The 24,276-nt window shown below is 51.9% G+C and overlaps 1 protein-coding gene and 1 long non-coding RNA gene across 3 annotated transcripts in view; one reads left to right on the top strand and one right to left on the bottom strand.

Annotated features, from left to right (window-relative positions):
• Positions 1 to 5,260: 5,260 nt before the first annotated feature.
• LOC126913543 (uncharacterized) lies at positions 5,261 to 6,300 on the bottom strand. The gene is made up of 3 exons (XR_007709074.1): positions 6,145 to 6,300; positions 5,933 to 6,058; positions 5,261 to 5,354 (listed from the first exon to the last, which is right to left on the bottom strand). It is a non-coding gene; the product is annotated as an uncharacterized LOC126913543 (long non-coding RNA).
• The window catches only part of PRDM16 (PR/SET domain 16), a 290,489-nt gene continuing 272,375 nt past the window's right edge, over positions 6,163 to 24,276 (top strand). For both annotated transcript variants that reach the window (XM_035557638.1, XM_035557637.1), the window contains exon 1: positions 6,163 to 6,335. In XM_035557638.1, the coding sequence (XP_035413531.1) occupies positions 6,299 to 6,335 (37 nt within the window). In that variant the 5' untranslated portion in view covers positions 6,163 to 6,298. The remainder of the gene's footprint in view (positions 6,336 to 24,276) is intronic.

Raw genomic sequence — 24,276 nt, 5'->3', positions numbered from 1 at the left:
CTGGCGCCCCGGAGCGGGGGGGACCCGGGGCAGGACCTCCCCAGCCCTGCAGCTCTCCTTCGCTCCCGGGGGTCGCCGGTCCCGTGGTGGCGACCCCCGCGCACCCTCCCTGCCGCCGGGGGGGCTCCCGCACCCCTTCTCCCCCTCCCCGAGCATTGGAGCGTCAGCCCCCGAAGGGACCTCGTAAATAAATCCATCGGTTTAAAGTTTCTATAATTTTCACCTAATGAATTTTTTTCGTTAATGCTTCCCCCGCCCCCAGGGGCATTGTGTCAGGCCGGGCCCAGCCAGCCCTGGATGGCTTTTTCATAGCTCTTGGCTGCGCGCAGCCCCTTCTCGGGATTAGTGGTCGGACTCCTCATTTCCCATAGCCATAAAAGGTCTTGAACTCAATTAATAGCTAATAATTACACGGCCGGCACCGCTGCAGCCATCGGCAGCGGGGGGTGCGCGAGCAAAGCGAGCGCGGAAACAGCGCGGGGGGGTCCTGGAGGGGCGCATCCCCCCGGGGCTCCCCTGTTCAGGGCTGCGCTGGCAGCCCCCGGGGGGGCTCCGTCGGGGCTGGGAGAAAATGGGGAGGGGGCGCCCGGTGCCAGAGCCGGGAGCACGCCGGGCTTGGCAGGACAGCGAGGGAAACCGGGACCGCTTTCGGTTCGCTCCCTCCCCCTTAAAATTGGATTAGAGGGATCTCCCCCCTAGAGGAATCTCCCCCCCGGCGGTCGCCAGCCCCCGAGGCTGTGCCGGGCCGGGGTCTCGCCCCGCTTCCATCCGAGCTGCCGCCGCTCTCCGTGATGCTGCGGCTCGCTTTAAGCTTCAGCGGGGGGGAGTCCTGTGAATTTCCAGCAGCGAGCCGAGACAGCCCGGCTCAGTGTCCTCGGAAAAGCGCGTTTGGGTTGAAAAACGTTGGATCGAAACTCCCTCGCCCGGCTGCTGCAGCCCCGTGCCACCGCAGCTGCCCCCCGCAGGAGAGGAGAACTCCCCCGGGCCCCCCGTCCCCGCAGACTGCAGGCTTGGGCTCTTTCCATCACAAAACTGTTTACTGAATTGCGGCGCCCATCATTTCCATTTTGCTTTCATTTGGCAAGCATTCTCGGGGCAAAAATATTTTGATCCAACGTCTAAAAAAATTGCTATAACTCCTTAATTTCTCTTTATTCCAAGAGACCGTCATGATTAAAACTGCTGTGTTTACATCCTCCAAAAAGTATTTCTGTTCATAGGCTGACGTTTTAAAGACAACAGTGTGCGATCTTTTACGATGGTAATTATAATACTGTTCAAGTTAGATATTCAAATGTAAATGTTGCTTTTCTTTTTACGACTTCTTATTTTAGGGCATGCATTTTTACCTTTCCCCGGACCCGCAGCGCGTAGCCTTGCACAGTGGAGTGTAACGAATTCGAAGGAATTCTTATAGCTGGACGTGTTTTTTGAAAAATCCTAAATGGCAATTTACACGGTATATTTTCATGGCCAGAGGAGCCAGTGTTTTCTTCTGGAAATAAGAGAAAGTCTGATAAATGTATTTCGATGCGCGGGCTGATTTCAGCGCAGCTTATGTATCAGGAAAGTGAGCTTCGGGAGAGTAACATGCACACGGGGGTTTTGCATTTTTATATTAATCTTCCACCCCCACCCCCTAATTTATTCGCTAGGAGAATCACTAAGGTGGTTAAACCGTTCTGCACAAAACGCAGGCATTTCTGCCTTTCCCAGCGACGTTCCCCCTGGACGTTCCCGAAGGTGTTGGGGTTAATAAAGGGAAAAAAAAAAACCCCGAGGTGCGGGCACGTCGGCTGCCTCCTTCGGGGCTGCCGGCGGCGAGGGGCCGCCAGCCTCCGGCCTCTGCCCGGGGCAGGGCGAGGGATGCTCGGGGCCGCTGACCCCGCGGGCAGGCGAGCGGTGGCCCGGGCGTGCAGGGCTGTCCTTAACTGCCCCCTTGCGCCTGCTGCACGCAGGGAGCCGGGGCTGGAAGCCGCGGCCGAAAAGGTGTTGAAATTCCTTGGCACCGGCGGGGATGAAAGGCAAGCTGCCCTTTGATTGCGTGGATTTAAGGCAGCCCCTAATTACAATGCGGTTGTTGTGTGCGCTTCCTCCGCTTATTAATGGCAGATTAGGAAGGGAAAATCTCCAGGGAAGCGTGTGACATTCTTAGCGCCTAATCTGGCCGGGGCTCGCTGACCCTAAGGGAGAGCAGCCCCGTCGTATGCCACGGGGCTCTTGCGCAGTTTCCAATATTAATTCTCGCTCTGATCTCCTCGCGACGCCGCGCAGAAACAATAAGCAATTTACGCGAAAATCCCTGGGCCGGGAAAGGGGTTACTCTGCGTGTGCGGCAGCTCCCGGCCAAGCCGGACTGTCTCAACCATTTTAATCTTCTTTAGCGCCTAAACCTGCCGGGGCACGACGGCCGCGCAGCGCCTTTCTCCGCGCTGCCGGGGCAGCCGCAGCCCCGCTGCTCGCCCCCCGCCCGGGGCCCGGAGGAGCGTTACGGGAGCACTACAGCTGCTCGGGAACAGCATCGATCGGGGAGGCTTGCACGCAAAGCTTCACCTGGAGCGTATTTTCCAAGCTGCCTTCATAAAATACCTGGGAACGCGGGGCTTTGTAGTGAAAATGCCAGGCGAGCCACCCGTAAATTACAGCCGCTCCAGCGCCCCCCCCCTTTAAAGGCTCGCAGTGAATCCCCGTTGAAATGCATGTGGCACGCCACGGAGTTTGTGTGTTGAAATGTATATTAGCTGGGCGAGGAAGCAGAGATGAAGGTGCAAACAGGAGCGAGGGCGGATTATATAAACTCTTAACAGGCGCCGCTCGCTGCCGCCGCCTCGCCCGTGCCCCCCGCCGGGGCTGCGCCGTGCCCGGCCGCGGGGGCTCCCCGGCCCCGTCCCCCCGCTGCTCGGGGCCGCGGAGGGCGAAACAATTGTGGCAGAGCGGCCACCGCCGTGGGGGAGCCTTTTTTCCCCCTCCAGCCGGCTCCTGGGGGGGGCTGGGGGCTCCTTGGCCACCGCTTCCCTGCAAGCCGGGCAGGGGCCCCGGCTCCCCGGCGGCCACCTGGGCTGACCCAGGGGAGCCGAGGAGCTCCCCGGCCCCTCTCCCTCCCTCCCCGCTAATGAATTCCCCATTCCCCGCGGCAGCGATAGGCGCTCAAACAGGTGCAAACTGTAAAAACCGGGTAGCAGCCGCGGGATGCTCGTCCTGCCAGGCAGCAGGATGCGCCGCCGGGAGCCGAGGGTGGCTGGGGGAAAGGCTGCGGGTTTTTTCCTGGCCCCCAGCTGCCCTCCCCGCTCCGGGGCTCGGCTGGGCGCGGGGCTCCGAGCCCGGGACCAGCGCCGTGCCCCCGGTGGCCCGGTCGCCCCGGGGAGCGCTCGTCCCGGCGGCCGCGGCTCGGGCGCCCGCTGGCTCCGGGAGCCTCCCCGGCTCGCTGCCCTGGCTAAGAACCAGGTTCTGGCGAGTTTTTGGCTTAAAACGAGGTTTGCGGAGCGGGACCCTGCTCCGGCCCGGGGGAGCTGCAGCCGCCTGCCCGTGGTGCCCGGTGCCGGGCGGGTCGCGCTGCTCGCCTCGGGGCTGTCCCCGCGCACCCCGATGCTGGGGCTTGGCCATTCGTTCCCCTTTGGGATTTTATTTTATTTTATTTTTTATTAATTTTACCAAACTGCCTCCAGGTCCGACACAAGCGGTGCAGCCTCCGCGGGAGCCCCGCTCCTGCCGCCGAGCGATTCTCGCCGGCCCGTGAGAAACGCGGCCGGGGCGAGCGAGAAACGGCAAAGAGGAAAGAAAGCTGGGCGCCGAGGGCAGCCCCGGCTCGGCCGGCCGCTTTTCGGTCCCTTCTCGTTGGCTTCGTTTGCAGAAGCCCCAACGAACCGGGGAGGGAACTCCCCCTCGGCGCGCACACACCGCGCACCCCCCCGAACCCATTTGGCGTCTCTTGCAATATCTGCGAGCGGCCCCGCTAACTGCGAGCTTATTTCTCGCCCAGCTCTGGGCCGGGGGGGGTCCGGGCGCAGGGGCTGCGGCAGCTTTTGGCCCCAAAACCGAACCGGGGGGCTGCGGGCGAGCCCCGTGCCCGCCTCTCCCCGCGCAGAGCTCCGGGCCTTTCGTCCCCCGCCGCGCAGGGACGCGCAAAGCCCGCACCTGAGCGCGGCCCGGCCGGGGGCTGCCGACGGCCCCGGGTGTCCTTTCCTCTCCTGTCCTTCCCTTTTTCTCTCCTCTCCTTCCCTCTCCTCCTCGCCGGCTTCGCGGCTTTTGCTCGGGTCCGGGGCGCGACCGGCGGCTCCCGCGACAAAACCGCGGGGCTAATGGGAAGGGAAAAAACCGGGACGGGGTTTTAAAACCGAAATGTGCCTGTCCCATTAGCAGCTCGTTGGAGGCATACGGGAGGCAGCCAGCGTCCAAGGTCGTTGGGAGAAATATTTCAATGCGCTGGAAACATTAGGGCTCCTGTTTCACCCGAGGAGCTCAGGAGAGCTTGTTTTTCCAACCTCGGGGTCCCCGCCACGCCGTGAAACGGCTACCTGTGCGCAGCGCGTTCCCGAGGAAGGAATTCGCAGGCACCATTTCAACATTTTAGGCGACACGTGGCTGCGAGTTCCCTTCAAACGTATTTATTTTATTTGGACTCCTGCTCCACCACCCTTCCCTTTAACGCCGGCTCCTAGGTAGCATCTGAAAGGGCCCTACTCCCATTTGCAATTAAAGACTTTATTGAGGAGGGGAAAACCGGTAATTAGCGAGAATATTCCCCCCTCCCCAGTTCCACCTGCAGGGCAAAAGTGCAGCTGGCAGAATGGCTTCCAGCAGAGACCTGACGCACCCACAGAAGTTTGGCTTTGTTTTTGCAATGCCCTTCGGTGAGAGGGCTCCTGATTTTTCTGCTCGCCGGGTCCCAGTATGGGTTAGCACCTCGAGCGCAGATCCGAGCGCTCGCCCTAACCCGATTATTTTATTGAATGTTTATGAAGGCGCGCGCTTTCTCTCGCTCCCTCTCTCCATATTAATCTCATTAAATCCTACCTTTCAACCTTCTTCCGTGACCATCTGACCTGGCCACTTGAATTAAAATAGTGCTTTCTCCGCAGTCAAAGACAGCACATCAATCATCGGGCTATTTACACTTCGCTCCTTTCTTCAAAGAGGGGCTGCCTGGTCTCTCTCTACCTTCGCTTCCGGGGATGACGGGCAGGTCCTGCGGGTCTCGCGGGCATCGCTTGATTTTATTATTATTATTATTATTTAATATATATATATATATTTTCTCACCCCCCTTTTCTCGGCTGTCTGCGCGTCTCTCGGCTTCCCCCAGCGAGGCGGCCGCCTGTCCCTCGGGAGCGCTGCCCGGCCGCGCTGCCTCGCACCTGAAACGCACAAGAAATGGGGGCTGCGCGGGGGCTGTGCGGGGCCGGGACCCTCCGCGCCCCGCTCCGCTCCTCGGCCCCTTGGGGACGCGGGCACGGACGGCGGCTGCCGCCCGGCGGGTGCTGAGCCCTGCCCGCGGGTGCTGAGCCCGCTCCGCGCGGGGCGAGGGGCCCGGGGGTCCCGCGGGGTCGGAGGTTTGGGTCCGAGGGGTCGCGAGCAGAGGAGCGGGGGCGGCAGCGGCGGGGGCTTCGCTAGCGCCGGTGCGGAGCGGAACGATCGCGGTACAAAAGCGAGCAACGCCGGCAGCACACAAAGCGCAAACTGGTAGCTCAAAGTTACGCGACCCCCCCCCAGCCTCGAGCCCGAGGGGGCGAGGCGGAGAAGGAGGGTAAAAAAAGGAAGAAAATAAAGAAAGCGATCGAAAAGTTACCGCAGATAAATATATTTTTTTTCAGGTTAAAAATTAAAGCGCGTCTAAAACATGTACGATTACAGGATGACATCCGTTAACAAACTCTCTACAGCATTGCTATTTAGTAATAGTAGCAGTAATAAGAAGAATAATAACGATAATCACCTCTTTATAGGATGGCACCTTGGTCCTTAAATATTGTCCAGTGTGTAGGGTCAGTGTGCGGAGGGCTAGGAGCCGCCAGGGCTGATTTTTCTTAAAGGGGCAGATCAGGGGAAGGCTGCGATGGTGCTGGGAGAGAGGAGGGGGGAGAGATAAGTGGTCTGAAGAAGAGGATAGGACAAAAAAAAAAAAAAAAAACTGATGATGATGAATACATTGGAAAGTTTTTTTGGCCCTGGTGAGGGTGTCAGATTGAATGCTCTGTGCGCATGTGCGAAGGTGTCCAAACTGACAATGCTTGGGAGATGAAGATAGTGTGTAGCTGCTTCTGGGCTCAAGGAGGAGGAGAGGAATCCACAAGCCGACACGATGAGATCCAAGGCGAGGGCGAGAAAACTGCCCAAAAGTAGGTCCTTTCTCTCCCTTCTTCCGCGTCCCACCTCCGCGGCGGCTCGGCCAGGACGGCGCGGAGCCGGCCCGGGGGCTGCGCGGGGCTGGAGCCCCCCTCCCGGTCCCCGCGGCGGCGGCGGGAGCCGCGCTGCCCGGCCCCGGCTGCGCGCAGAGCGGGCGCCCCGCTCCGCACCGCTCCGCACCGCCCCGCACCACCCCGCGCAGCGCCGGGCGCGCCGGAGCCGGGGCCGCCGCGGGCGAACGGCGGAGCCGCGCGGGGCCGGCGGCCGGGGGAGAAAAGCGAAAGTTAGCTCGAAGTTGACGAAAGGGGATAGCAACTTTTTTTTTTTTTTTTTTTTTATTGAGTCGTTCCAACAAGTCTTGTGAAATAATATTCCTGGCTTTTGAAATAGTGGGCGCTAGAGGTCTGCGTTTGGCATCTGCCTGCGCGATCCGGAGAGACTGAACGCTGGAGAGAGAGAGAGAGAGGGGGAGAGACAGGCAAACAAATGGAAAATTAAAAAAAAAAAATGAAGAAGAAGAAACCCTTCTAGGCTCGGGAACGATTATCAAGGAGAGGGAAGGAAGAGAATTTGTAGCAAAAATGGATCCGCTCTCAGTGAGGGGCTTTGGATTCGCAGGTCCAGAGGGAAGATCCTGAAGGCAGCTCGGGTGTCCCAGCTGGGGGTTAAGAAGGTCTGGGGGAGGGGAGTGTGGGGGAGTGTCTTTAATTTTTAATTTTTTAAAATTTACTTGGGGGTGGAATTGCAGCTCGTAAGTCTTGCGCAGCTTTTTCCTCCGTCTTCCGCTGGACCCCTCTTTCTTTCTTTCTTTCGAATTGTTTTTAGACTGGATTTTCGGCTGAGGACAGCGGGGTTTTCGTAGGGGGACAGCGGGGCTTCGGTGCCCCCGCAGAGCCCCGCAGCCGCCCGGGGGGCTCCTCGCCGAGCAGCTCCTGGGCTCGGTGCCGCAGCGGTGCCCGGGCAGCCCGTCCGCACCCCTCCGCTGCTCCTCTCCTTTAGTTTCTGTTTCTCTCCGGCTCCGTGCGAAATCTCTGCAGGCTGCGGGACTTCCAGCGCGGTCCGCGCCCGCTGGGAGCTCCGCTTTTAGGGCTTTGAGGACGCTTCGGAAAATAGCGGCGCCCGGCTCGTTTGACCCCGCGTGCGTTTTCACGGGGAGCCTTGCGGGAGGACTTTGTCGCGCTCGGCCCCGGACGATGCAGTGGCGTGGAGCTCCGCGGCCGCCCCCCCCGGCCGTGTGTGTCCCCCCCCCCCCCCCGCCCGGCCCGGCGGGGAGCGCTCAGGTGCGGCGGGGCCGGGGGAGCCGAGCGCGGGGCGAGGCGCGGCTCCCCCCCCCCCCCCCCGCGGGTCCCCACGCGTGGGCTCGGGGGGCTCGGCGGCAGCTCCCCCCGCAGCTCCCCAGCCCTCCGGGAGGGCATCGCGCTGGGCAAAAGCGTGCCCGAGGTTGCGGTGCGGTTCCCCAGCCGAGATGCTGCAGGGTTTGGGGTTCCCCCCCCCCCCCCCCCCCTTCCTTATTTCTGTTAAAATCGCGCCGGGGCCGGAGTTTTCTTTCGGGTGCGGGCAGGCGGAGACGAGCCCCGCGGTGGCCGAGGTGGCAGCTCCCCGCGTTTCTTTCTCAAACGACAAAACGCCCAGGCGAGCCCGAGGCCCAGCGATTTACCTTGCTGCGGCCCCGCTTTACACTGCGCTCCGTTAAGGTCCCCCGGCTCCCCGAGCAGCCTCTGCACGCCCCTGGGGGACAGCCACGCACCTTCCTCGCCCCAACAGCCGCGGCTCTGAGCAGAAATGCTGCTCGCAGCGCGGGTGTCTCTCGGTCGGAGTGCTCGGCACCGCGGCCACGCTCGTTGGGAAGTTGTCTTTCGGTTAATCCCGGGATTTTATTTTTTCTCAATAAACACACGCTTTAAAGGCCCTCGCTCGATAACTTTTTTTTATTTTTTATTTTTGTAAAATGCAGTATTTTTTTTTTTTTCGTATAAGGAGGAGTGTAATTTTCAGAGCGCTCTCTCGGCTGTGAAAATAGTGGAATATAGTGGAACATTTCTTTCCTTTTATTTTTCTTTTATATATATATATATATATATTTATTTATTTATTCTTCTTGCTTCCCCGCGGAGAAGCGCGTGTCGGGAGCGAGCCGCTGCTGATTTTTGCGGGACTGCGGCCGGGAGCTGCGCCTCCTGCCCGGCCCGGGGCTCAGCCGCGCACACCGCCGGGCTCCCCGGAGCTTCTGCTTGAGGACAGGATTTAAGGACCGGCAGGTTTTCTATTCCCGGCTTTCTCCAGCGGTAGGGCGATGAGCTGGGAGCGGGGTGCCTGGAGCCGGCCGCTTCCCTCCGCGCACGGAGCCGCAGCAAAACCCCCTCCGGTGTCGGCGGGAGCTGCTGCTACCGCGGGCTGGAAGTGCCTGTTCGGAGGGCAGAGCTCTGATTAAAATCAGGTGTTTAATACAGTACAAGGCCCAACGGTTTATGGGGTTTCAGCTGAGGATTTTTTAGGGATCACCGTTCAAAACAGTAGTCTGAAGCTAAGGTTTCAGTATCCCAGGAGTATTTATTTGCACAACAGATTAAACACGGACACGAGTGTGCGGATCTCGCCGTATTTACAGCGGCGAGGTAGTGGCAACTTCAGTGACCGCACGACGTCCCCAAGGCCTCTTCCCGAGCCCCCCCCCCCCCCCATGCACCCGCACCCCGGGGCCCTGCGGGTGCCCGTAGGTGCCCACGCGTGTCCCGGGGCCGGGGGGCGTGCAAGGGGGCGGCGGGCAGGGCATCAACCCCCCGCGCCGCAGAATTTCGGTCCACAGGGCGATATTTCGAGCAGATGTGGAGCTCCTCTGGGGATTCGGCTCTGTTACCTGCCTCGCAGAGGGGCTCAACGTGCGTGTGCGCGCTGCGGTGGGGTCACGCCGAGATTCCCGGCGGCTTTAGGGGAGCAGCACAGGGAGAAGCCGGGGGCTGTCCGAGCCCCTCTGCGGGGGGGCCGCAGGTGAGCGCGGCCGGGCCCCGCTGCTCCCCCTCGGGGGCTTCTCTGCGGGACCCCGGGGGGAGAAGTTTCCTTCCGTGGGCCTCGTCCCCTAGAAAATAAAACCCCCGGCGGCCCAGGAGAAGCGGCTGCAGCAGCCGGCAGCCCTTGCTCGGAGGGAGAAGGCGGAGGGACGGCGGATAAATCGGTGCGGGGCTGCGCTGCCAGCAAACCCCAAACGCCCCCCGCTTCGGGGGCTCCCGAAACACAAACGCCGCTGCCGGCCGGTCCTAAATAAACGTGGTCCTAAAGAAACGGTCGTGCTGGACAACGGGGGCCGGTCTGCTCGCAGCCGCCTTCCCTTTTCAGGGCGAGGAAAACGGCGAAGTTCAAGTTTGGGGCCGAGTTGCAGTCGGGGCTGTTCCCTCTGCCCACCGAAGGGGAGGCCGGGCCCCCCGTCCCGGGGGGTGCTGCAGGGCAGGGGGAGCAGGAGGGAGAGAGGAGATCGCGGGGGCTGGAGCCCGAGGACCACTTCTCAGGGAGCCAATGTTTGCGCCGGGACAGACGCTTCCGATATCGCAGCACGCGGAGGCCGAAAATTTATGGAGTTTTTTTTTTTTTTTTTTTTTTTGTGCGTGTAGTATTTTTATTTTTAACCTTGTTCAAGGCTGCCCGTCCCTCTGCCCGGTCCCTACACGGGCTGGCGAGGGGCTGCCAGCCCGGCGCGGGGTGCGCGCAGGTGCCTCCCCCGGCCTCCGGGCCCGCCGCCGCGGCAGCCTCCGCCGCCTCGCCCTCCCCCGGCCTGCCCCGGATCTGTTCAATTAGGCAATTAGGGATCCTGGGCAGGGAAAGGGGGGTGGGGGGGGTATGGGGGAGTTGATCCGCTAATTAAGGTGATGTGTAATTAGCGCTTCAACAAAAATTAGCAAGGATTTAAAATCGGTTTAGTCTTAAAAAAAAATATATAACCTAAATTCTACGAATATAATTTATCAATTCACCCCCCTCCCTGCCTCCCCGCGCACGTTTGATTTATTTGAGAAAGTGCGGAGGGAACAACTGCAAAGAGCTCCCTTCTCCCGTGTCCTGGGAAGAAACTTGGCAAAAGGGAGGGCTGAATTGGTTATTTGCCGAGGGAGACTTTGTTTGAACTTGCCCGTAGCCTGGCGGCTTTAAGGTGCCAAAGTGCTAAGGCTGAAGAAGACACAGACATCGGGGATTTAATTCTGGCCTGTAATAAAGTCGATGCTCGTAGGTGTCTGTGTGCGGTGCTTGTGATGTTTTATCCACGTGTGTTTGCATCACAGGACGTTCGTGTGCGCATCTATAAACGTAGGTTTGTGCAGTGCATCGCAGAATGGCACGCTGTTCCCGTGTCCCTGAATTCCCGTGTGCTAAAAGGAGGCTGTGCAGATGCAAAGCGTGGCTGTGCAGATGCATTCGTCTGTTGGACTGATAGTGCTTGTAGAAAGGTCTCAAAAAATTGCAGGCTCTGCATGTTGATGAGCCTGTGAGCTATGCGCAGAAATGCGGTGACTAGTATTTTATAAACTTTGTTTAACAACAAGTAAAGCTGCCTTATTTTTAGACTTTGTTTTGAAACTGCAGTGTAAAACCAAGGTCAGCAAATGTGGGTCTGTAAGAAGCTAAGGGGACTCACAGAATAAAACAAGCGTGCTTCCAGAGGTTCCTATTTAAATATCCGAGGAAGGCTGAAGTCAGAAGGAGCAGAGAATTGCTGTTCTGTTCCCCACAAGCATGCAGCACCCAGCGCCGAGCCACGCGCTCCCCGTCTCACAGCAGACTGACACGGGCAGGATTCTGACCCACCGCACGGGAGAGAGCCGAGCGTACCTGAAATACACAAAATCTCCACTCGCTTCTGGGCAAAATGCAATGCGGGAGCTAGGATTTCACAACAGAGGAGCGGTGTAATTCATAGCTGTTGCTCGCTGTAATAATATCCCCGCTCCTCAGTCGGATGTAACCGCTCCGTGACCGGTGATAAAGGAGCGCCGCAGCCTGCCTGCTGCACACAGCTTACACCTGCCCGCACGGGCTGCGCTGCTGGCTGCAGAGCAGCCTCGGCTGTGAAGTGAAATACCTGAAGTGACTGACAAGGGCATCTTCTGTTTAAGAGGGAAATATCCTTCTGTGGCGTGGCGGCACTCATTAATGTTTGTAAAGCACCCTGAGATTCTCAGAAGGAAAGGCCCTGTTGAGTGAAAAGTATTATTATTGTTATTACGGCTCCGATTATTATGGCTTATATATTTTATGAAAGCTCTGTACTATTTAGTACAGTGCTTCAAAGACAAAGGCCTGGAGAAGTTTGCAAACACTAATGAGGTAAGTCTCGGTGGCCGCCTTTCTGGTGGGGAAGCATTGTTAGCTGCCCGTACCGCTGGGGACGTGGGGCAGGCTGCGGCCACTTGCCGGAGGATCCCTGGCCGCTCCTGCTGATGGCATCAGGCAGAGAGGCCACATTTTTCAGACTTGCTTTTGCCCTTCCAGCTGCAAAATTTGCGTTCCATTATTATTATTGTAGTTGTTACTTTTTTCCTGTTGCCGTAAACTTCTGGTGTGTGAAATTGTCTAAATGCAGATTTTAATTCCACTGCAGCCTAGGCCTTTTCTATGGTGTAAGGGGGCAGCATGTAGGAACGTACGTGCTCTGCGGGCCAGGGAAGCTCAGGCTGTGTTTCCACAACGTGATGGCTGTTCCACTCTCACTGGACGTGTTTATTTTTTTCCAGCCGGATTATTTAAATGACAAACTCACGCAATTCTGAACGCTAGCTGAAAGGGTCAAAATCTCAGCTGCATAATGAATTTCTCATGCCTGTTTCTCAAGCGATATTTTAAATCCTGTAGGGGTAAGTCGCCAGCATATCGGTAAACGCGTACACATACAGTGTCCATCTGCAGTTAAGAATAAAGACATCTGAAGGATATGTGCAAACACATTTGTTTCCACTCTCTGGGTAACAGCCTGTTGATATGTCAGTGCTCTGCAGCATTCCACACCAAAATTACTGCTGTGTTTTCGGATCTTAAATATGCCCTCTTTTTCTGGAGGAATTGCAGGTCAGGGATGTCGTAGTGGAAAAGATCTATGACCTTATTATTTCTTTTATTTTCTTAATGGATTTTCATGCATCACCGGTACCTACTCACGGGCTGTTTATTTTTATTTTTATTGCAGTAGGTTGTGCGTTGTGTAGCGTCCAAATCTGTAACAGAGTGTCCCTGTCCCGGCGAGTTTTTTTTCCTTTTCTTCATTCAGTGAATGATGTGACCCTCTTTGCTAATAAAAATGAAATACGACTTTCATCCCTGGAATAAGTGTACTTCTTCGTGCTTCTGAACGCTCGCAGCCTGAATTAGCTGCTCGTGTTTTTTTGCGATCGGAAAGAAATTTCCCTGCGGTAAGGGTCACGACGTGAGCAGGTAGGGCTGGGACCCAGCTCCTTCTCCACAGAGCGAAGTGCTTCTCGGCGTGAAGGCACCCGTGCTGTGCCACAGCAGCACGTGGTGTGCGGGGAGAGGGTGGGTGAACGTCCAGCACATTGCCCCGCAGATGTGCTTGACCCTACAGAAGGCCAGGAAGGCGTTTTTGTGCCGTGGCACCCGCTCTCGTTCTGCAAACGAGGCCGCTGGTTCTCCGGGGGAGACATTTCCCAGCTGGCAATGGATGGGGGCGGCCAAATTACTTCCAGTAGGCCTCAGAAGTATGCTTCTATTGCGGTAAATCTTGGTCTCTGTTGAGCTGGTGTGGAAAGGCTTCATCTTCCCTTAACCGCTCGCTGCTTGTAGTGGCACGGGTAAACTGGGGAGCCTGGGCCACAGCTATCCGGGAAGACTGCACAAGCATTCGGGGTGAAAATGGTGGACCAAAATAAGATGGGCACCGATTTATTTCTGTCTTGATAGTTTTTTACATCTTTCAGGTGTTTTGCTTTAAGGTCTTATTTTGATGTGGCAGGTTTTTTTTTTTACTGGTCTGTTGTTTTTGGCGTATGGACTCTCTCGCCAAAGCCATGAGACACAATGCCCTGGCATCAGTTCTTGCGGCCAATTTAGCCATCATTACTAGATAACACTGTCAGCCCCTTCGAGAAACATATTTGTTTAATAGTTAATGTTCTGTACAAAATATGGAGGGTGGGGAGAAGTCAAACTGTAGTGAATGCTCTGCTTATTTTATATCCACTATAACTATTTTTGTCCATGAAAATTGGCTTAATTATATCAATGGAATGTTTCTTTTTCAATTCTGTATGCAATTAGTCCATCTTGCTGGCTGCAATTTATTTTAATAAAAAAATAAACCAGTGGCGTGTTCAGTTCCTCATCCCCTGGGGACAAATGCGATTGGTGTGTTTAATTTCATTAACTACAATGCGGCCTACTGGAAAAATGTATAAAATCAGCTTTATACAGCTTAAACACTGGCATTTGAAACAAATCATTACTGCATTAGCTGTCACACTGGTAATTCTAGAATCCAAGACAAAATATTATAGCTGTTTTTATAACCCTCTGCAAATACACTGTTAAAATAATTTGTAATCATTTTTTAAACATGCCCTGATGTTTTTAGTTAAAATATCTTATCACCACCAGAGAAGGTTGGCTATTCATTATCACACGTGTGTTTTACTGAACGATTCGGGGGTTGCTTCCACTGTAGAAAATCCACGCCTGTCTGTCTGAAGCTCCCATCTGAAGATGGGCAGTTGGTGCTCACCGAATCACACTCCCTATTTATTTATTTTTTCATCTGAATTTGCTTGCACCGGTTTGCAAGCCTAGCTTTTGGTACGACCTGTGCACGGAACAGTTCTTCCTGGCAGTGGAGGTTAAGGCGTTACGGAATTAGACATCATTTTGAATATACCTCCCTCTTCTGCTAGCTTTTCTTGATAAGCTACCCCGGAGCAAGCCCTTCCCATACAGCAGTTCTGAGTTTTTCTGTGGTCCTTGGAGGCTGGGGGGGAAGAGGAGAGGCTGCACCCTGCAGAGCGCCGTGCTCACCGGGACCTTTCATGGGGTGTGGGGCAGAGCTCGGCACTCAGCTGGTTTGTGACTGGGTTTTGGCACTTTGTGAGGCAAGGTATTGTTCAGGTAGCGCGATTTAGCCAGAAAACTGTTCTTTCCTTTTTATTTTATTTTATTTTTTTTTTAGTATGTGTGCCTTTCATATGGAAGTGCACACAATGCTGGTTTAGGATGCGTGTGTAACCAGTGAATAATGCTGAGCAGAACACGTTCTAATTCACATGCCTGATTCTTCTGCGAAAGCTGAGGTTAAACTGACAAAATTCAGGATTTTTTTTTAAATGAGAGGCCAGATCTCAACTCATGGAAATCAGTATCAGCATCGATGATGCTAACTTTCACCAGCTGAGCACATGACCCAAGAGATTTTCTGTGTATGTGCAGAATATATACAAATATTGGTATACAGCTAGTTTAAGCACATTCACTTTCAGCATTTGCAGATCCATATTCAGATGGAGGGATGTAAACTGTTTTTTTCTTAACTCATGCAATGATCAATTATATAACCTTAGCATATTTTACACAGATTGCTATTTTCTGAAGTGGCCTGGACTTCCTTTTCAAAGTAATGTACAGAAGAGGGGCTATATTGGATAGAAGCCATCTGTCCCCTGCATGCATTGTGCTTTTTTTTTTTTTTCCCTTCCACCACTGCCATAAACAGTAGTTAATTTTCTTTTCCATATCTTTAACTTTATAGCAGTGGTGTTTTGGTACAAGCGATACCCAGATATGTTTTATTGGTATTGCGGGAGGAAAAAAAAAAAATCAGCTTTGTTTCCTTCTTGATATAAAATCGCTTTGGGAGGACTCACGCAGCTGGGCACGGTCTCTGAAGCCAGGCTGAGGAAGCGGCTGGGCTGTAGCAAGGTGCAGGCAGTGGCACTGAACCCCCTGCAGTGCGGTTCTGGGGCTGTTTCTGTGCCGGGGGTGAGGCTCCAGCCTCGCTGCACCCCGGCCTCCGGCGCAAGGCTGCGGCCAGCACATGGGTTTGTTCCCTCAGCCCCGCGCTGCCGGGCTTCGATCCTTTGGCTGTTAGAAAATATGGAAAGTTGGATGCGAAGCTGTGCTCAGAGCATGGAAAAGTTGTAGAGTGATGGGACTGGGGGCAGGGGCCTTTGCTGCTATTAAGAAAAGAAGAAAAAAAAAAAAAGGAGAAAAAAAACAACAATTTTTGGGCCTTAGTTGACCAGAGATGAGTCTAGGGTGCAGAAAAAGCCTGAGTTGCTTTTTGGCGGAGCTGATGAACTAGCTTTACTGCCTTAAGCAAATAATTTACCCTCAGCTACTTCATCTGTAAAATGGGAGGGATTTTGTGTACCTGCCTTTGTGATTTCAGGATAAACGTATCATTAATGATCTTTGGGTTTGCTCCAGCTCCCGCTGAGGTCACTGGGAGACTTTTGCTGAATTTACTGGATCAGATTTTTTTTGTTCTTGCAAGTTTCAGTTTTTGCTAAAAATCTTTTATTTCCATCTCAGATGCTTATAAAGAAATGCTTTTGTTTACATGCAGCCTGGCATTTTCTGTCCTTCCAGGATAGTATTTAGTGTTTTTTATTTCACAGTGAATGGACCTTTTGGGCTCAATCATGTAAATTAATTTTTAAATGGCTGTGCTTGAAGTTCATGTAGTATAAAATTGCTTTACCATTTTTTCTGTTTATAGAAAAGGACTGGTTTCATTTTATATTTTATTACGTAAATGTGAAATAGAGAACAAGCACAACTAGCAAGTGATCATGTGTTTTATTTCAGAATTATCACATAGGAATAAAATAAATTTAAATCCCTACATGGCACGATAGTCATATTTAAAAAGCAGTTGATGCCTCATGGATAACTTTGAAAAGCCCTCTGCTCAGAAACAGTTCTGCTCATATATCCCATATATAATGAATAAAAAACAGATCTTTGTTACTTTGGGAGTTCTTAAATTCTTCCTGCTAGAGCACTCTTCAAGTATTTAGCCAGATAAAGTTCAGAACAGAATTTCTGCCTTTGTCTTCTGGTTTTGATTGCACCTGTTAACGAGTACAGTAATTTTAACAGCTTCTTGGTAGCGGCAGCTAAAGGTGAGCCGTCAGGAAATCCAAGCTGATTTCATGGATGTGTCCTTAAGGACACGGCTGGAGAGCTACTGATGCTTTCCCAGGCTCCGGGAGATGGGTGGTTTTCCAGACGAGCAGAACGTCTCCGTCCCTTAGGTAAAGCCTCGTGCTTCCTCCAATAGTTTATTGTCAGGGGGTTATATGATTATTGATTTAAAACAATACAACAAAGCACCTGTGAAGCGAAATGGCTATCACCTTGTTAAATATTCTTCAGAAAACCCGCTTCTGGGTTCCTTGCAGTGGTTCAGATAGGCAGACAGGTGGATGATCCGGGCGTTAGACCTACACGTATGTATTTCATTTCCTCTTTAAACCTGTGTATTACTGTTTAACTTCCATTTCAGATAAAACAGCAATTTTGTGTAGTTCTCCAGTTAATGTGTAGTTCCCTGCATCCTGACAGAACACAGAGGGCTCGGTGTAAATATTCACGTGCGTAGCCTCCAGCCGTAATCAGAAAGTTTCTCGTGTGATCCAGTAGTCAATGCCCCAGCTAAATATTGATTTATGTAATAGTGCTGTCTGTTCCAGTAGATCAGAAAAAGGAGTGTGCATTTAACACGCGTCTATAAATCTATTTTTGCCCAATGGACAGTAACTGCTTCAAAGCGTTGTTGTTCAGCAGTTTGAGAAATAAGTCTCGGGGCGCTGACCAGAGAAATGTCCTGCCCCAGAGTTCATGTTATGAAGGGTCTCTTCTGCACGTCTATTGCCGTGCTGTCTGGGTGAAGGAAATAAGAAACTATGGAAGATTTCTGGGGTGTTGCTTAGGATGGGGACCCTCTTTTCTTCCTTAATGGTAGCACTGAAGGCATCGTTTGGGCAGGCTGAGGCTCATGTCTAACCCAAGCCCAGGAGACAGGGGTTCCACAGTGGAAGTTTGCCTTTAACCTTGCACACTCGTTGTTTCTCCTCCTGCCCGCTAGTATCAGGTTTGTCCTGCAGCTGATTCCTGGGAATGTGCAGCATTAATGACAGTGGTTTGTGACCGGCTGGAGCTTCGGGCTGGCTTTGTCACTTGCAGCAAAGGCGGTCGCAGGGGAACCCTCGCTGCAGCCCCGGCACCTGCCGAAGTTCACGGCAGTCCTTCCATCGGCTTCATTGGACTTTGGAGCAGGCCCTCGAGGCACTGAGCTCCTTGGGACATCGATGCTGTTTGCATATAAAGATTTTTGTTATATCTGAGTTTGTATGTAATGCTCGTTAATGATTAGCTACCAAGGGTCCGGTGTATGATAGACCTGTTTGCATGGATCAATCAGCTGTGCCTTTGTCTCTACTTCTAAAGTCCTTTTCCTGATGTGACCTGGCTCTTAAAATATTGATAAATACATATTTTTACCTGTAACTTGAAGAGCTGTTAATGTGGCTGATTCTACTCACCCAGCCCAGAGGAATGTGTAGTCACTGCCCCTCCAGGATCCCAGCGTCAGTGGAGTAATCCCATCCCATAGTCACGTCTCAGTAATTGAAGACTGAAGAGACAGCCTTGAGGACTTCGCTGTCAATATATGCATATCTGGTTCTCAGTCTCAAGCTGTAACTATGTAAGGGGTATTCTTGTGAGTAATGACAGATTCTTAATCTTTCTTTTTAGTTCTTTCAGTGAAATTGCATCCATACATGTTTGAAATGAGAAGAATCCATGAAAACATAGACAAATATCTACCTGCTGATCTATCTATCTAGAGACTAAATATTGGAAGAGTGGTCATTTAGATCAATCTTTTGCCTCAGTGCTCGCATTAGAACAAAAAAAAAGCACTCTTGAAAAATTACTGAATTCTCCTTGCAGTGTCAGGTTCCAAGATAATGATGTGTCTGTGTGTGAAAATATTAAATTGCAATAACATGCAGAGTGAGTGGCTTTCTGAATGGGGTATTCAGTTCACAGCTTGGACTATACATAAAGCTAGTGAGTGACAGAATACAAATGGTGTCATAAAACATCAGGGGAATTTACAGCCAGTCTCAATCTTTTTGATCTATATTCTATCTATGGAACGCTCTCAATCTATCTTTAGTTAATGAAACAGTTAAACATATTTAATTATTTATCACTGTTTAATGTCAGGAGTTATCAAAACAGATTGTTTCCCCCCCAAACACTTAAAGGTAGTAGAAGAACTCTAAATTGTATGTACTGAACTCTGGGATGTTTCCTGCCCGAAGAAAACACATCAGAACATCTCTGCATGGAGGTGTTTTTAAATTGCAGTTGTTTGATGAAGGCAAACCCTTTAGTTTCTTTGCAAGAGTGTGCACTTTGTTTCTGAAACTTGCTTGTTTCTTACGCAAAGTGTTTTTATCCTTCATAGAAAAAACAACAACAGGGAAATAAGAATTTGGTTCCACTTTAGATGAGAAACTAAATGTAATGGGGCAGTTCTCAGTGGGTATAAGCTGGTACCTATGCGATGTGGCCCAATAACACGGAGCCAAAGTGAAAAATCATTCTGAAAGTAAGTCTGCTGTGCTGCACCACCCTCTCCCACCTAGAGATCAGCCCGGCAGGTTTATGTAACTCCCTTCACGAGCATCGCTACAGAGCAAGCATGCAGCGTGGTCCTGGGGCTTCTTCTCACCCGTGCATGTATGTGAAATATTTCACAGAAAGTCTGTGAACGGACCTTGAAGCCGCCCCCCTCCCCCCAAAATATCAGGCGTGGGGAGCACAGCTACCTGGTGAATCTCATTTCCTATTTTTCTGAATTTTGGAATTCAGACCGCCTGTGACTCCAGGTCCTCACTTGCCCCCTCGCCCCCCACGGAGGCGTGAATCGAACCCCTCGGAGCCGGGTCAGGCTGCCAAAAGCCCGCTATCGGGGCTGGAGGCGTGGGGGTCCAGGGTCTGACCCTGCCATACTGCCCCGATCTGCTGTGGGGGTGGCTTTGATAAGGGATCGCTCTTTCTCCTTTACCCAAGCTCTCCCTTTCCCGGTGGTTTTAAATTGCTCCCCGGCCCCAACAGACGACCCTCGTTCAAAGGGAAGCGTGGAGGAGGCTGGTGGCTGCCGCGAGCGGTCGGAGCGCGTTACCGGCGGGCTGGACCCCGCTGGGATCTCTCGGGCAACACCCCTCCGCGGCCCACCGAACAGAGTGGCATTGTGAGCAGGAAGGCAGGCGGCCTCGCTCCTCCCTGACAAAGGGTCCTCAATACTTTTATTCAGCGGAAAATGGAGTAATAGTTTGGGGTTTGCTTTGAAAGCCACAGCCACCGGCTCCTTTGCACGCTGCGGATGGTTTCTGCAGGAGGAAGAGCTTTTCTGAGGGGAGAGGACTTTACACGTGGAATGAGATTAAAGGCATCTCCGTGCCAACACGTTGAACGTGGGGTTTACGAGAAGTATCGATGTTTCATTACAGCCATGTGTGCCTGTCAGGAGCACAGCCCTCGCTGCGCTGGTGTACAGCCTCGGTTACTGCCCAGATGTGTAGGAAGCAACCTAGCCTGCTGGAAATAAAAGTTTTATTGTATGTCTTGTTCCCTTTAAAACGCACCATGTAGCAATGCTGTTTTGGTAAAGGTAGGTTGGGGGCTGCTTCGGATATTACAGAGCTCTCAGCTGTTCAGAATCAGCTTTTTATAAGGGGCATCCCTGCATGGATAAAGAAGCCAGCCACGAAAACCTAAACTAGCAATTCGACCATAGCAGCAAAAGGCTCGAGCAATGTGATCCCCCTTGCTTTTGCTTGTAATAGGCAGCTTTGTGCTGTAGGTATCAGTGAGAACATATGAGCTAAACTTGAAGCTTTGGGTTTTTTCATGTCTTGATTTCCGATGTCCTTATTTCCATTTTAAATGGACTATTTTGTCAAGAAATGGAGAAAATCATGTGTGTGTCTGCTGGCTCATTGTGTCAGCTTTTGTTATTTTCGGTGTCGTGGGACAAAAACTTAATGTGCTGTTGGATTAACCTGGGTATTAGATTTTATGGCTACAGCTGATGAACAGCAAAATGTTGAACACAAGATGCCAGAGCTAAGGGGAAAGATGTCTGTATCAGAAGTGGACACTGAGTGGCTCCAGAGGGGGTCTTCTGCCTTCGGTGCCTTGCGGGTCTTCTTGCTTTTGGTGCCCTGCTTTCCCACCTGCCTACTTCATGCTCTCAAGAGCAGGTAGAATTAGAGATAAAGGAGGTAAAGAGAAAAAGGCACAGCTCTTAAAATAGCTTTAAGCACTGGGAAGCACTGGGATTTTGTGAATGCAACTGAAACTGTTGTGACCTTTGACCCTCCAAAACCCGGCCCGGGAGGCTTAGCATCGCTCTCACTGGTAGCTGCCTTCTTAAAACTCGAAAAATACCCACCTGAAAATCAAGCTTGATCTTTGAAGTGCTTGAGCTAGGTCCCTCTGATCAAAGTGCACCACTTTCTCTGGCCTCTAGCATTGATGTTTTCATTTCTAGTCCCTTAGAAATTGCAGCAGCTTTGCTTGGCAGACCCCTGCTTGCATGCAGAAACACGGGGCAAAGGCAAGAGCCGATCTCACAGGTTACACCGCGTGGGCTGTGTGGTGCCAGCTGGAGGAACTCCTCTTGCATTCAGAAGAGGAAAAGATCAGCAGCATTTGGTGCATGGGTATGGAGGATATTGGGCTTCTGCTTCCCATCAGGCTTCAGCTTCACTTGGTCACATTTCCATTAATTTTTGTCCTTCGGAGCTGAGAGCTGGTGCTTGATCTGACAAACGATTCCAGAACATTGCTATCCCTCTTCAGCTCTCTCCTGTGGTGAAATAGAACTGCTCAGACCCTTTGCTACAAGCCTTGTAGTGTCTGACGTAGTAAAAGGTGAGAACAACTGCTGTTTGAGGCGCCCGTCTGGTAGGATCAATTCCTTCCTGATGCCATCTTTTCCTAGTTAAAATTTTTTTTTTAACCTGTTCAGCTGTGAAATCTAGAGAATGCACTTCTCAAATGAAGCCAGTGTGAGCTGTGCTCAGGATTAGGCATTCTTCTAACTACTCAAGCAAGTTAGCTGCGTTACCGGCGCTGGCTTTACAGGGAAATTGCAGAGCAATTCAGAAGTAAGGTGTATCACAATGTGCACATTGCCTCAAGAAATAATTGTTATTGAAGAACGGTCAAAAATGTGCTCATATTTTCTATGTCGTGTTCCCTGATAACCTGCAAGTACCTGGGGAAGGAACCTTCCCTAGCCTGGCCGCTACCTGCGGTGCTCTCCTGGCGCGTCGCAGCACACGAGGTGAGCCGCAGCTCCCACCGTGCTGATCACAGGGGTCAGTGCTGCAGTCGGACCTTCCTCTGCTATGGGAGGGAGGTTATTTATAGTGCTGCAGACATCTCAGTGAAAGAAAAATCAGAGTCCATAATGCCATATTAAAAATATTGATAAAGTATCGATTATCGCTTAGCCTGGGCTTCAAGTGCGAGTAGCTGGTTTCCATAAATCACCCGATTCCTCCAGGACTCTAGAGGAACCGAATGTCGCTGTTCAGCCAGGTTTCATTTAGGAAGTACGAGTCTGGCAGGGTTTCAGAAAGCGATGAGTGAGGCCGAGCACTCGGTGCCAGCTGCCACGGCCGACACGGCCGCGGAATCCAGATGCTCGCATTGTTCGGCTGCCGCTGCTCTGCCAAGGCAGGTGATAATTTCTAAATGGTTTTGATGTCTGAATAATACGGTGCTCAAAATAGGATCTTTCAGTAAACATATTCATGAGCCTGAACACAGCATGCTGCCGGCCAGGGCACAGCTCCCCGAAGGCAGCGGCTGCGAGGGTACTCCCAGCTCCGTGCCCTGGAGCGAGGGGAAGCTTCGTCGGTGGGGGATGAAGTCAGGGCACAAAATAGCTTTTAAAATTTTGAATAATTGTAACAGTTAATAATTTTAAGCCTTTATTTTTTCCATTGTTAAACTTCAGAACAGTTGCAAAAACTTCTGTGCAGAAGAGGAAGCAAATTTAAGTTAAAAGAAAAGATATTCTCACCACTGACCTAGAATTAAGGAATTTTTTTCCTCCTATTGCTCACTTTCACTTCTTGCTTCTCCTTGTCATCTCAAGAACATCTCTTCTGTGTGCTGTTTCTACACTAGGAGTGGGAAAATGCTGTACCATTGTCCCCGTGTGCTACCAATTTTTTTAAAGCCCTGTAACCCAGTCACTTGTGTACACGGTGATCCCCTAAAAAGAAAAAAAAGACGATGAGAAATCTCACCACCACAGCAGTGAACCAAACTGATCCTCTACCCTTTTTCTAGATAAAAGCCTCGATAAAACAACCTGAATCCAGAGCAGATTTCCTGGGAGACAGGCAGTGCATCAGTAAGGAATCTCAGACATTTGGGTTGCCTGATGCAGAGCAAAACAGGGATGTAACCGACCTTGCCGTGGAGCAGAGGGATTAGCCCCAGGCACCTTCCTTCCCTGGGTTCTCTCCCCCTTCACACTGTGGGTGTCGTCATCCCCCCCTGTTTTAGACCAGTCGTGCTGTTCTGCAGGGCATTTCTGGAGGCTCGAGCAGATTTGGATAGTCTGGAGGAATACCCAGTCTCTGGCAGTTACCGGAAGCAAACGCCAAAGCTTTTGGAGTTTCCCCATTTACATGCAGCATGAATTTCCCATTTGATTAAACAAATGATGCTTTGCTTAATTTGTCTGTGTTGGCTATTTTTATGAAATATGCACTTAATTAAGAGAAATACAGAAACATGTTTATTCTCAAGATTTATGCGAAAAATGAGAACCCCACTGAAATTTCCAGTAGTGAAGCAATTAAGTAATGGAATTCCACAGTATAAACATAGTATAATTCAACTATAAAAATGATGTCTAAGTAATGTTAATGAGCTGACTTGAAGCTACGAAAGCGAGAAAAGTTCACAGTTACAGATGAAAATTGAATTTGTGCTGAATTATGACTCAAGTAAGCTGGTTTGCATGAGAAATCGTCTCTGCCCACGTGCGCGATGTGTCGGGGCTTTCGCTGGGCTCTGTGTGCTCGGCCCTGATCCGTGACGGTGTTACCCCACCAGTTGTGATGTGCTCAGCCTGTGAGTGGTGTTTGCTGAGAGAGGCGGGGGAACAGGAGTCCTGGAAGAGATGGTTTTACAGGGGGCTTTAAGAATTACTGGCTCCGAGGAGCAAACAGGTTCTTGTTGATTCCTTGTTGAAAGCTTGTATATGCAGCCAGCCACCTAAAACTGCAGAAATACATAAAACAATAATAAAAAGCATCACTGGCACCACCCCCAATAAAACAAAGAAACACACCTCTCTGCCATTACGACCCCAAATAACTTATCCGAGGTTTGGGCTGACAGTCTGCAAAGTTTGCAGTTGCTCATTTTAATATTTCTCACGGTGACTCCTTAAACATTCTCCTTAAATATGCTATTTGCTGAACTGTAACGCAGAGCCCGAGAGCAATAAATCAGTAATAAAGCACGTGGAAAGAAGCTCAAAGCAATTTGACATTTTAGCGAGGTTCCGACTCGAAAATTGACAAAACCTTTTTGGGATCCAAGCTTGAACTCTGAATTTATCTTGAAATTTGGCCAATGTTGGAGCAAGTGTTGTAGCCAGCAATGTTATCCTCGCTTTTCTGTGTAATCCCCGTGCAAATGCTGGCGTGGCTGGGGAGCTTCAGCAGGACAGCAGTGACCCGCCTGGAGGACCTGACTTTACATGCATGATATTCTTTTCCTTTGAATTCCGACCTGATTTTTGTCGTCGTCTTTCTTGCCTCTCCTGAACACCCTTTGCCCGAGCAGTTTGCTATGCAGGCGTGTGCGGCTCCCACCAGCATCGCATCTCCTCTGAGCCGCGTT

Source organism: Cygnus atratus, chromosome 21, assembly GCF_013377495.2.
Source record: "Cygnus atratus isolate AKBS03 ecotype Queensland, Australia chromosome 21, CAtr_DNAZoo_HiC_assembly, whole genome shotgun sequence".
In the NCBI taxonomy this organism is placed as follows: domain Eukaryota; kingdom Metazoa; phylum Chordata; class Aves; order Anseriformes; family Anatidae; genus Cygnus; species Cygnus atratus.
The sequence above is the reverse complement of the archived record's forward strand: the minus strand, read 5'-3'. Positions and strand labels throughout refer to the sequence as shown.